This window comes from Temnothorax longispinosus, chromosome 11 (genome assembly GCF_030848805.1).
Source record: "Temnothorax longispinosus isolate EJ_2023e chromosome 11, Tlon_JGU_v1, whole genome shotgun sequence".
NCBI classification, from domain to species: domain Eukaryota; kingdom Metazoa; phylum Arthropoda; class Insecta; order Hymenoptera; family Formicidae; genus Temnothorax; species Temnothorax longispinosus.
In genome coordinates, this window is record NC_092368.1 from 7,531,280 (window position 1) to 7,544,739 (window position 13,460).

General features: G+C 34.9%; 1 protein-coding gene across 11 annotated transcripts in view; it reads left to right on the forward strand.

Moving 5' to 3' along the window:
- LOC139822465 (uncharacterized) overlaps positions 1–13,460 on the forward strand; it is a 62,681-nt gene that overhangs the window by 15,222 nt on the left and 33,999 nt on the right. For 10 of the 11 annotated variants that reach the window (XM_071794188.1, XM_071794187.1, XM_071794190.1 and 7 more), the window contains 2 exons: positions 4,312–4,506; positions 12,306–12,941. In XM_071794188.1, coding sequence (XP_071650289.1) covers positions 12,430–12,941 — 512 coding nt within the window. In that variant the 5' untranslated portion in view covers positions 4,312–4,506; positions 12,306–12,429. The remainder of the gene's footprint in view (positions 1–4,311; positions 4,507–12,305; positions 12,942–13,460) is intronic. The other variant, XM_071794192.1, reaches the window with a different exon arrangement.

Consider the following 13,460-nt stretch of genomic DNA (forward strand, 5'->3'; position numbering starts at 1 on the left):
CCTCCCAGTGAATGCATCTAACTTCTGCAGCCACCGGAGAGAGTGGTGGTCGACGGTAAAAAGGTCATTCCCCCATGTAGTCGTGCATACGGCAGATACCTCATATTACGGCTAGGCATTCGAGCTCCATCGCGCTGTAATTCCCATAGACATAGTATATCTAGACCGAGCATTTGCCTTTATTTGAGGAGTGGGGGTAGAGGTGCACATAGAAAAGGAGGCACTCTGTTGTGGTACCGTTCGTTCTCTCTCGCTCGCGTGCATGTTCTCTCTCGTTCGTACGTGAACGAGAGAGAACGAACGGTCCCACAACGATTTCTACGTGCACCTCTACCTCCACTTCTCAACACTCGATCTAGATATATACTATGTCTATGGTAATTCCTTTTGGCCTGGTTGAGGGTACAGCTCGCGTACGCGATGACTCGCTCGCCCATCGGGAAATTCTGTGTTAACATGATCCCCCGAGTTCAGTAGTGCTGGCATCGGTTTACAATACAAAACGGCGAGAGAAGTCTGGGCGAGTACCGATACTTATAGTCAGGGTGGCTTTTAATTTTTCAAACGCGGTGTTTTCTTCCGGCCCCCAGTTCCAGTGGGCTTGCGAGTCAATGCGGTGAGCGGCGCGGCGACGGTCGCGAAGTCTTGTATGAACTGGCGATACTACGAGGCAACCCCCAAAAACTGCTTGATCTATTTCATCGTTTGCGACTACGACCAGTGAGTAATCGCCCGTACTTTTTCTGGGATCCCTTTTAAGATGCGGATCCCTTCACGGTCGACTATGTGCCTAAGATATTGTAGAAGTTCACACAAATCGGCATTTGTCCGAGATGATTGAGATTTGTTTCGCGAAGGCGTCGGAATACCTCGCGCAATAAGTGTTGTTCGCACGTTTCGCTTATGATAATTATGTCGTCGAGGTATACGAAAACATTTGCTCTAATTCGAGCCCGCTAAAACGTGGCGGGGACGGAGTGCAAGTCGAACGGCATTACTTTTAAACTGGAAGACCCTTAGGGTGCGTTCCACTTAACACTCACAACGCTCGCATCATTCGTCTTTGTTTAACATTTGACAGACAATAAGAATGAAATGATTCCACGAGCATTGCGAGTGTTAAGTGGAACGCACCCTTAAAGGCGGAAGACTCTCCACCCCGGATCGTAAAAAAGCGGCGTCGTCTGTCGAGAATCGCTCGACGGAGACAGAAAACTATGGCACACCGTTTTGCTATTTAATACTATCATAAAAATTCTACCAAATTAAATTGATACTCAATGAAAAGAAATTATTTTATGTCTAGACATATTTATAATTCATCGAATTATTATTAAGCTATTACATAATTGAAAATGCAGAATTAAAATTATGTACATAATAAAAATTCAAGAATTAAAATTATGTAGATAATAAAAATTCAGGAATTAAAATTATGTACATAATGGAAATTCAAGAATTAAAATTATGTACATAATAAAAATTTAAGAATTAAAATTATGTACATAATACAAATTCAGGAATTAAAATTATGTACATAATGGAAATTCTCAATAAATATTATGTCTTAACATAATGAAAATTTCTTTCAATTTAAAATTTTATATAAAATTTAGGATTGAAATGATAGTAGCACGTAATTCTAATTTTCATTTTTCATTATGTCATGGCATAATTTTTATTCACTGAAATTCTATTAACCATGACATAATTTTAATTCGTGAATTTTTATTATGTTGTAGCATAATTTTAATTTACTGAATTACTATGATAGTTTACATAATTTATATTTCTGCAATTATTATTATGTTACGACATAATAAAAATACATTAATATTATCTCATGACATAATAAAAATGAATTAAAATTATGTCTTGACATAAAAGTAATTCGACATATAAACTGTACCTTTCTCTATGTATGGCACGCCGTTTTGCTATTTATTCATAAAATTTTTACTTTGAATTAATTTTACGTGAATACATAATTTTAATTCATTTTTATTATGTTATGACATAATAAAAATGGTTCCGAAAAACTATCTACTTCAGTTTAAATCAATTACTGAATTTTTATTTTAGATTAAAAAATCCTATTAATAAATAGCAAAACGGCGTGCCATAGAAAACTCTTTATTCCGTGGTTGCGTTGGCGCGGGATCGAATTGTGGCCGAGAATCACTCGGCGGAGACAGAGTACTCTCTACTGCGGTGTTTGACTCGGTTGTGTCAGCTAGGATTTCGGAACGTGAGAACAGCGGATGATCAGACGGATCAGAGGCTTGCTCACGGCAGAATTTGTCTTTCGCGGAAAATTTCAAGGTTTTATACCCCCTATTAACATGGTGTCGCGTCGGGGGTAGTGGCGTCGGAAGACGCGAGAGCCGGGGCTGCTGGGGTGAGTCGGCCGAGACGATTCGGTATTACGGGCACCCCGCCGCTGCGATCGCGCTCGGTGGAGTTTGATCGTTTCTAACATCGCTCGGCGCTCCGAACCAGTGCCAGTATCTCGCAAGTATAGATAGGCACGGCGCGCCGTGCCCTTCTCGTCTGGCGGGTCTTCGGCCGGAGGTGATACATATTCGGGAAGCGCATTATTACAAGATTTTTTACAAATAAGCTTTTTCGAGATTGTTTTTTTTTTAGTAATACTTGGCAAATTGCATTGATTAATTTCATATCCATTTTAGAACAGTTTATGAATAATTCAATTCTTTTTTAACATTTGTGACATGTACTTTTGTATACTTTTATTGCATATTTTATGTCCTACTTGGCATGTCTTTTATCTTTGTAACGTTCTTTTTTTTACGGAATTATAAGTTGGCGTCTATTTTGATATTAAATCTTTTATACAAATAATTAAATTTATTATAATTGTTTATTCACTGATATGGAGATATGAATAAAATATAAAGTCTCTTTTACCTTTGTAAAGTTCTTTTTTTATAGAATCATAAAATAGATATTTGCACAGAATAATTAAGTGCAAGGAGTGCTTGTACTTGACGCAATACTTTTACCTTCTTTGAAAATGTAACTTTGTACAGATATCACACTTCTTTTTAAATAACATTAACAAGTACGTCGCGCGACAGGATCGCGCCCACTATTTACACAACGATATTTCTTATCAAAATTAAGTCATAAAGTCCTGAGCCATTTTTTTCTATTGTATAATGCTCAGTAAAGCAGTAATTATTGAGTAAACTCAATTTAATTAGCACTGTCTTTTAGTCGGGCCAATGTCAGTGAGCCGCACGCCTGGTAGTGCGCTCATTCATACTACCAGGCGCGCGGCTCACTCACATACGGCCGAACTAAAGGACAACACTACCTACGTCTGCCTAGCTGGCCCTCTCACTTGATTAAAATTTAATGACTAAATTATATGACAATGCGCTATTTATGTGTTCTTCAAATTCATGAGAAAAAAGTTTTGCGCTAATTTTGTTTAGCCAAAAAATTTTTTTAAATGGGAGCTGAGTGGCTGTCAGTGAGCCGCCCCCTCCCACATAAGCAAATCTAAAAACAAATACACAGGATTTATGCGCTAATTACACGCTCTCTCATTAGAGTATAATTTCAATTTTTGCACCGCATTTCTTAAGGGATTTTCCTCTTGATGCAAATAGTAACATTGCCTTATAACTCGTTAAAAATACCAAACTTCGATTACCTAACTATGCACAATACTTACGCGAATTATGTGCTATTATTTTAAGATAGCGATTTTTGCATCGCAACCCTTAGAGGACTTTCCTCTTGATGCAAATGGTAATATTCCCTTATAACTCGTTAAGAAAATACTTAAAACATATTTATTACCTAATTTAACACTAGCTATCGATTGAGACTAATTACGATTTGACCACTTTAATCGCTGAAATATGAAAATATGAATAAAATAAAAATATATAAAAGATCTCTTGAATGACTCAAATAAGAATAATGAAAGAACCAATAAGACGCGGTAATTAATGGGCAATACATTATATTATCAAATAGACAAATTAAATGAAATGGTATTAAATTAACCTTAATCGTATTGTACGTCTCTTTCATTATTCTTATTTAATGAAAATTTGAACTCCGTTTAACTGACAATGAGCGGTTCGCGTAAATAGAAAATATTATATGTATCTCTCTAAACAAACGCTAAAATAAAATGGATAATTCGGCAAAGTCCATATCATGCAACGATTGTTTTTTATCAAACTTTGAACTTTTAAACCTGTATTCAGTTATGTATCTATCACTTTTCTAAGATTAAGAAAATTGTATAATAATGTTAGTTTTTCTTATGTGTAGGGGAGAGCGGAGTTGATTGTGACACGGAGTAGTTGTGACATTTCAATATCTCGAATATCGAGTGGTCCCCCAATTATAAAACTTGAGAAGAAGAGATATGGATGAAAAAAATGTAAGAATCAAGCATAGCAAGTGTGATGTGTTTTATTTGTTCGGCGGCAGAAGGTGTTATATGTGAGATCTCTCCAAAAACAGGTAAGAATCAGATTTTTCTGTTGTAATCTATCCGGGTTATAGTCTAGTAGAGAATTGCGATGTCTCTTAGCTATTGGCGTGTAGTGTCCGTGGTACTGTCGCGCATTTATTTAGCCCAATTTTGGAATTTTATGAGTTTAAGTTAAAGACTTAGGATCGTATTCATATAGTTGTTGATTGATCCGCGATTGATCCTCACAAAGAAAGAAAGATGAAACACATGAAAGATGAAAGATGAAAGATTGATTTAAACTTGGCTTAAAATCTGATTCTCAGGTTGAGTCGCGACTATAAATACGGCCCTTACGGGTTAAATGTGACAACATTTGATGGGGTTGATTGTGACACTTTTAAATCTCGTGAATGAATGAATGAATTTAGTACTACAACCGTTCACTGAGCGGCTAACAATAAGTCACAATAAAATATGAATGGCTCTTATCTTTAAATCCAACAAATTTTATTTAATTGCTATTTAGCTGCTTAGTCAGTGGTTATAGTGCTAAATGCATCCATTGATTTGAATGCGATGCAGACTGAAAATATATAATAATTTTGAAAAAATAATGATTATTCGATAACTTTTCAGTATCGTTAATTATTTATTTATTTGATTTAATTAATTTTGTTAATTAAATCAATTATCAGTTATTAATCGTTATATCAATAATCAATCGTTAATTTGGTAAATTTACACAGATTAAGTAGGTTATAGTCATTAGTTTCCTAAGAATCGTAGACTATAATCAAAGATTTAACATATTGTTGCACTCGCCGCGTCTCTCTTCCGCACTCACACTCGCGCCCTCGCACTCTCGAAGTTCGCGGAAATAAAGGGAACACCGTGAAAAAGGAAAACAGTCTTAAAGTTTATTAAAGTCTCGTTACAAGAAGAGCGTGGACACACGTCTGAACGGTCCAGCCACTTGAGAACAAATCTTACAGTCGTTGTTAGATCAATCCGGCTTGTTGCTAAAAGGCCGGTTCTACAATTAGTTGTATTTCGGAGTCGGATGTCGGAACGCAGCCGATGGTCCAATGAGAGAATTTCTTTTTCAAAAACGAATTTTTCTCATTGAATTATCGGCTGCGTTTCGACATCCGACTCCGATATACGACTGATTGTAGAACCGGCCTAAGGACGCTTCGCGACTCTTGTGTAGGGGGGAATAGGGGACATTGATACGATTTTTTTTCAAGAGTTAAATAAATAACTTTGCAGATAGATTAAGATAAATGTAATAGATTTAAAGGCTTGTCCTTCTACTTACGTGTTTTGATTGCCTTTTTGCTGTAGGTTAATAATAAGAAATGTTATAACATTTTTTGTAAAAAATGAAATTTGTATCAATGTGCCTCATATGCGGGGTATGTACAATGATACGGGCACGGGGCACTTTGATTCTCAGTGATTTATATTAATATTATTCAGAAATAAATTGGATTATTATTAAAACAAACTATGTTTATTGTATATAGAGATTTATTTATACGGAATTAACAATTATTTCGAAAATAAAAATACAAGAATCTGTTTTTTGATCACTCACGTAGTAGTCTAATAATTAGAAATACAAAATAACTCAAATCACATCTTTGAAAAACATTTGAACACAAAAGTAATTTATCTTATCACATAGAATAATTATTGTTAAACTCTTCTAAAGTATTGCAGGTTTAATCAGTCAAATAAACTTTTAAAAACGAAACTAATTAAATATTCTCAAAAATAAAAAATTACCACATTTTGTACTTTATCTTAGAATTAATAATTATCAACATACATATTTTTTAAATATTTTAATTAATTTTTTTACAAGTTATAAGAAAATAGATCAAGTTTACAGTTTACGGCATCTTCATTAATATAGACTCTATCGGTCTTTTTTTGGTACCTTCTTACCATTTTCGTCTAAAATAAAATGAAAATATCTTACTTAATACTATAAACCACATAGATACATATTAATATGTATCAAAGTGCCCCACGAGTCAGTGTACGAATCTGCTCCACAGCGTCATACATAATAAAATATATTCTCAGCCGAAAATAATACAAAGTCATGTCAATATTTTCGAGAAAAATTAGTAAGAGATATACTGTTTCTTACTTTTGACGAAATATTTATTTAGTATTAATCAGATTAATGTGAAAAATTACGCTTCAAAGACTTTGAAAATATTTACCTGAAGTACGCAAAACACGTTTATACCTGTCATTCATCAAGTGGCTACTGCTCGCATACGAAATTTGGTTAGGTTATTCGTGTATCATAATGCATGGATACGTGACCTTCTTAGATGTTTCTCATGCAGAGATATGATGACTGTATCAATGTTCCCCACTTCCCCCTACCGGGTATCTCGCTCGAGTTCAGCGCGGGTGCAACAATATATATTTTTGTTAGCAAAGATATATTATTTTTTTTTTTTTGGCACTTGCAATACTTTGTGCCATGTTACCAAAAACTTTTATTGTTTTGTAACATATAAAAAAATTAGAAATTTGCACATGGCTTCCTCATAGAGGAAGTTTTAACTTCCGCAAATTTGGAGATATCAATCTATTTCTAATTTTATTATATTTTTCAGTCTTTTCTACCCCTATTTCATATATAATTCTTTTAAATTCGGTTAATTAGACTTAGCTTTATATGCGATCAAAATTATGGACCTTTGATCGCATATAAAGCTAAGTCTAATTAACCGAATTTAAAAGAATTATATATGAAATAGGGGTAGAAAAGACTGAAAAATATAATAAAATTAGAAATAGATCGATATCTCCAAATTTGCGAAAGTTAGAGCAACCATTGACATTTTTAAAAAAATTCAAAATTTAAATTAAAATTTTGAAATATTTCTAATTTTATTATATTCTTCAGTCTTTTCTACCTTTATTTCATGTATAATTTTTTAAAATTTGGTTAATTAGTTTTTGAGTTAAAGAAATTTCAGTAAACTTGGTTGTTTTTTTAACAGAAATCGGTAACCCCTTTATTATTAACAATTTTTATTAATTCTATTATATTCTTCAGTCTTTTCTACCCCTATTTCATATATAATTTTTTTAAATTTGGTTAATTGGTTCTTGAGTTAAAGAAATTTCAGTAAACTTGGTTGTTTCTTTTAACAAAAATCGGTAACCCCTTTATTATTAACAATTTTTAATAAATCTATTATATTCTTCAGTCTTTTCTACCCCTATTTCATATATAATTGGTTAAGATTTGGTTAATCAGTTCTGGAGTTATAGAAATTTTGGTAAATTCGGCACATACATACACACATACTGACATTTTTTTTAGGCGATATTTCGACGTTTTACAACAATCTGAACATATTGGCAGAAAAAACTCAAAAACCAATCTTTTCTTTGGTTTCTTCTACCCCTATTGGGGAGAACACGATAACCGGGGCCCCTTGATTTGACTGTGGTTTCTGGTAGTATTTTTTACGCTGAACACAAAATTATATAGGTCTTATAGGGCTAACTGCTTTAGTTTTCGAGATATGCAGTATTAAAGCTCAAAATAAATATAATATAAATTTTTACTTGGTAATTGTATAGATGGGGGGGACCACCTTGGATGACCTTGATATTTTAGTATGTTGTCAAGGTCACCAAAAAATTCTAGTTTATAAATAAAATATACTCTTTATAACATACATTATGGATCGAAACTTGAATCATCATCAGAATTGTTGTCACTGCCAAAATCAAATTCTTCCTCGAGTGACATCTCACGATGACGTTTCAGTGGTGGCAATATATCAGTAATATCTTCTTCATCTTGTGACAGAAGTTCAAGATTTTTCAAAAAAAGTCCGTCCATTTTTTGTCCATCAATGTAACCAGGATACAGTTTGGCCATGTCCTCGAAGAATTGCATTATTTGAGAGCCAAGATCACAGCGATATTGTTTTTCCAAAATGTTTTTACGGTAGTAATACAATGCCATGTACTGATAAAGTAATTGAGTTGATTTGCGAGATATTATTGATTTTTTTAATAGTTTATTCTGGTTTTCTAAATCATTAATAGTGTTCAAAGAATTATCTGCAGCCACAAACTCTCCAACACTGTGATTAGTGGTGAGATGAGTGCATGGTGGTCCAAAAAGCTGTTCTACACCATGATATTGCTTCGCTTGGTCCGTACATATTATAGATGTATTTGGATCGACAAATTTCTTAATGTATGGCCACAAATGACGTTTGCTTTTTCCATCTACTTTTATAAAAACGCCGGTTTTGTCTTCTTTGCAATACAACCCCAGAACAACAATACTCATTTGCTCTGTAACACGGCCTCGATGATACTTTCTTTTAGTCAAAAAAGTTTCGTCAATTTGTACCGTTTTTCCCACACCACCAAGCATTTTAATATGATGAGAACTAATGATTTCCGCAATTTCTCGACAACATGAAAAATAATCACTCACTGTTGAATTACTTAATTCATCTTTATGTTGTTGATACCGCCATGAACGGAGATGATAAGTGACATCAGTTACAGACATTTTCATTACAAAACATATCACAATTGCAACAATTTCACGAAGTTCGATTTGACACTTAGTTCCTTCAAAGAATGTTCCTTCACTCGGATTAATTATTTTGCGACAACATTTCAATCCTTTCTTCTTTTTTCCTTGTTGAGCTGAACAACGCCATCTCCAATTCAATTTCAACAGAGAACTTTTTTCGACTCTCATTGGTAATCCACAACAAATAGGCGGTGTTGATGTTGATGATGGAATTATCTTCATCTCTTCGAGAAAAACTTGTGCAACTTTATTCTCAGAAATAATGTCGTGAAACGAAGAAAAAAAAGAAAAATTTATCAATTTTGGGTGAAGACGAGGATGAATATCGGTACACATAATGTGAGAGTACGAATGTAACTGACTACCTTCAAGAACTGAATACAAGCGTCTACTAAACGAAATGAGATTTCTGTGTTTACGTTTTAAAAATGTAAACAACATCCAACGTCTAACAACGGAACCTACTGTCTTCACGCATACACTTTCCACGCGAACCGAGGTTCACGCACACCCCCCCCCCGTGCTTTCGAGGGAGGTGCGGTAGTCCCGAAATAGTTCACGCATATACTTTCCACGCGAACCGAGGTTCACGCACACCCCCCCCCCCGTGCTTTCGGGGGAGGTGCGGTAGTCCCGAAATAGTTCACGCATACACTTTCCACGCGAACCGAGGTTCACGCACACCCCCCCCCCGTGCTTTCGGGGGAGGTGCGGTAGTCCCGAAATAGTTCACGCATATACTTTCCACGCGAACCGAGGTTTACGCACACCCCCCCCCGTGCTTTCGGGGGAGGTGCATAGGTTTACTTATACAATGGGAGGGGGGTGCGGGGGGGCGAAGCCCCCCCCTGCCCAACCCACACCGGTGAGGTCGCCTTTAATCTAGACATTTACCAAGTTATATTAATTTTGAGCTTTAATACTGCATATCTCGAAAACTAAAGCAGTTAGCCCTATAAGACCTATATAATTTTTTGTTCAGCGTAAAAAATACTACCAGAAACCACAGTCAAATCAAGGGGCCCCGGTTATCGTGTTCGTGCCCCCCTATTTCATACATAATTTTTTTAAATTTGGTTGACTAGATCCAACTTTATACACAATCAAAGGTTCATATACGAATTTACGAAAACAAAGCTTCCTCTATGAGGAAGCAAAATGAATTTTTTATTCGCAGTGTGCGCTTCTTTTTATGTAAAACACATCCCCTTCAACCGATAACTTTGTATATGGCTTTTGAATACTATTTTTCAGTGAATTTTTTCATGTCACAACAGGCTCCATGAGTGGGTTTTTTTTTACGTGTGGAAATCTACTACTGGGATCCCGGGCAATAAACCCGGTTTACCCAGTAGCCCCCTGTTTAACAGGGGGGAAGACCCCCTCACCCTCCGAGGAGAGGAGAGTGAGGGGAGTGCCGGATTCCATACATGTATGTACTATATGGCCTACCGGCTAAAACCACACGGTTCTCCCTCTCGGCACACGTTGAGGGAGCCCCGGGAAACGCAGTGATACCATCTGGGTCCTCCATGAGTGGGTCAGTTGTGACATTTTTATTCCTTTGTTCAAGTATTTGTATAGTTGCACATGAACAAAGCAAAAAACGCAGAATTTCTGAGAAAGAACTGCTTTTTCGAATATAATACCATCACCTAAAAGCAGTGGGACCAATAACTTACAAGTAACACTACTCAAGTCTCACACGCCGATTTTTTTGAAGCTGTGTACATATGTTTTAACACAGTTTTAACTGTGCGCACAAAAATATTTATGTCGTATTTTTTATTTTTGCTTATAAAGTCTTAAGAGTACAAACTACCCTCGAAATATTGACTTTTCAATTCTATATACGTAATAATAAGGCCATGTACATTGCTGATCGATTTAAAAAAAAAACGACCAGAAAAACTCCTAGAGATATTCTCGTCAAAACCATCTTAGAAACCATTCGATATAACGTACATAGGGTTGAGAAAGCTAATTATATTTCGAGAGTAGTTTCTACTCTTAAAACGCTTTATGAGCAAAAATAAAAAAACACGACACAAATATTTTTCTAAATTCTACATGTGTGCACTCGAAAGAATCGGTGTGTGACACTTGAGTGTTACTTAGTAGATATACACAATTTCCACACACACACAGTGTTCCACAAAGTGTTACAACCAACCCTGCTCACTCACACAGCTAACTTTGTTTGGATAAAGTTCCGAAAACGGTCTACCTTGGATTTCGATGAAACTTTGTAAAAATAAGCTTCATTTTGGGTTAAAATAAAACTCCTTAAAGCGAATTTTGGCGACTCCTACAAGAGAACTACTTTTTAAGATAAAATAGTAAAAAGAATGGTAAGTTTGGTAATTATTTAGTTTAGGCAAGCAACCTCCTGCGACCTTGATCTTGACATATATTACAGAGAGCATTCTCATGAGTAACCTTCTAAAGGTTTTAACCGTCGTTTGTTATTTATTAAGAAGTTATTAACAATAAAGTTTAAGAAATATAACAGTTTGTGTCCGTTCTAAAGGAAGTAATTTGCTGATATGTGTGTATAGACAGCACACATGTAGGCGGGGGAGGGTCGGTAGCCCTTCCCCCTGCGGCAAAGGTGGGGTGGGATAAACTTGGCTTCACGTATTAAATTGAAACCGATTTAGAATCATACTAGCTTGGACCTTGTTTCGCCCTGCTACACATGGGGGTGTGGGTTGCACATCGCTTCGCGTGGAAAGTTGAAAGCCTGAACCGTACAATAATAGACCTCGTTTTGTCCTGTAAGCAAGGGGTGCGGTGTAGTGGACCTCGCTTTACGTGAAAAGTTGGAAACCCATGTGGAACATGTTTTCAATGCCTTTTAAATCAACATGAAAACTCCTAAAGTATGATTGTTGACTTGAACAGAAAGATCACGTTGAAGTAAAGTGGGGAGAAGTGTTTATAATAAATAATGTTAATTTATAACATTCTGTAGAATTGTTAAAATCTCTTTCTTTTTATCATTTTATCTTAATGGTTTTGTCATGAAAGTCGCCAAAATTTCCTTTAAAGGCTTTTATCTTAATCCGAAATAAAGCTTTTTACAAAGTTTCGAAAGCAGAGTAGACCCCTTTGTTTTTTTAACCATCATGTATAAGCATTGCGTGTTTTAATATAAATCTAGAATAAGTCATCGATTAATATAATATATAAAGTAAAGCTGTATGATCTGGTAATCAGGCACAGTCTAACGGATATCAATATTTATAGTCGGACAAAGAATCATACCTCTGCTCTTGACATCCTGCGACCAATATTTGCAAATGCCTCTTCAAGTCTACACGTACCTTCTGTGTGTTCAGTAACTAATTTTTCACAATACAGAACGGTTATAATGACAGAGCAGGAAGCAGAAGATCAGTGGATGTTGCGATATTATATTCCTACAGAAAAGTGTCAAGAATGTCACCGATATTTCTTGAATTATAAAGATAGTCCAATATCATATAACGAAACGTTAACAAAATTAAAAGAGCATTTATTCCATGAACACAAGATAGACCATAATTCCGTACATAATATAGAATATGATGTAAATGAAAAGAAAATCCCAGTACGTCGCTTCATACGAAAATGTTATACAAAATTAAAAGGAGATCTGGCAAAATGCAACTGTTGCTTTGCAATAATTAGTTACAAAACCGGAAATTATAGATTCTTACATGAACACTTGATATGTAAGCATGAAGACAAATTAACGGAAATAGAGAAAAATGATAAAAAGATACAATGGTATTGGGATTACGTCACAAGAAAGGACAAAGCACATGCGAAATGCAACATTTGTAACAGAACAATAGGTATATATCCAATTTCAAGTGTGAGTTACCACTTGAAAATTCATAAGTAAGTATACATTTGAAAAATAATTAAAATATTGAAGAATATATAATTATATATATATATATATATATAATAGTAAAATATATAATAGCTAAAGAAAATGTAACGCACATAAATGTCATCAAGGCACATAATATATAATGTTTATTTATATTATGAAATTGCAATTCTAGTCGCAATAGAGTCTGAGTTTTTGGTTTATTATGAATCCAATCGAAATATGTGTAATACAGATTTTTTTTAATGTTTTGGCAAATATGACACAAAAATATATGTACACTAGCTGGTTATCCGGGGCTTCACCCGGGTGTCTTTTTTTTTAAACGACTTTATATTTGTGTTATTACATATTTGTGTTCTAGCTAATCTTAGATCCACCAATATATGATTCATAAACACATTTTTAATAACTTTCCACATCACCCATGAGGTACTATATATTATTAACGCATTTTTTAGTGGTATCCCCAGTATTTTAAATTCTTTAAAAGAGTCATACTTATAATGACTTTTCATTAATAA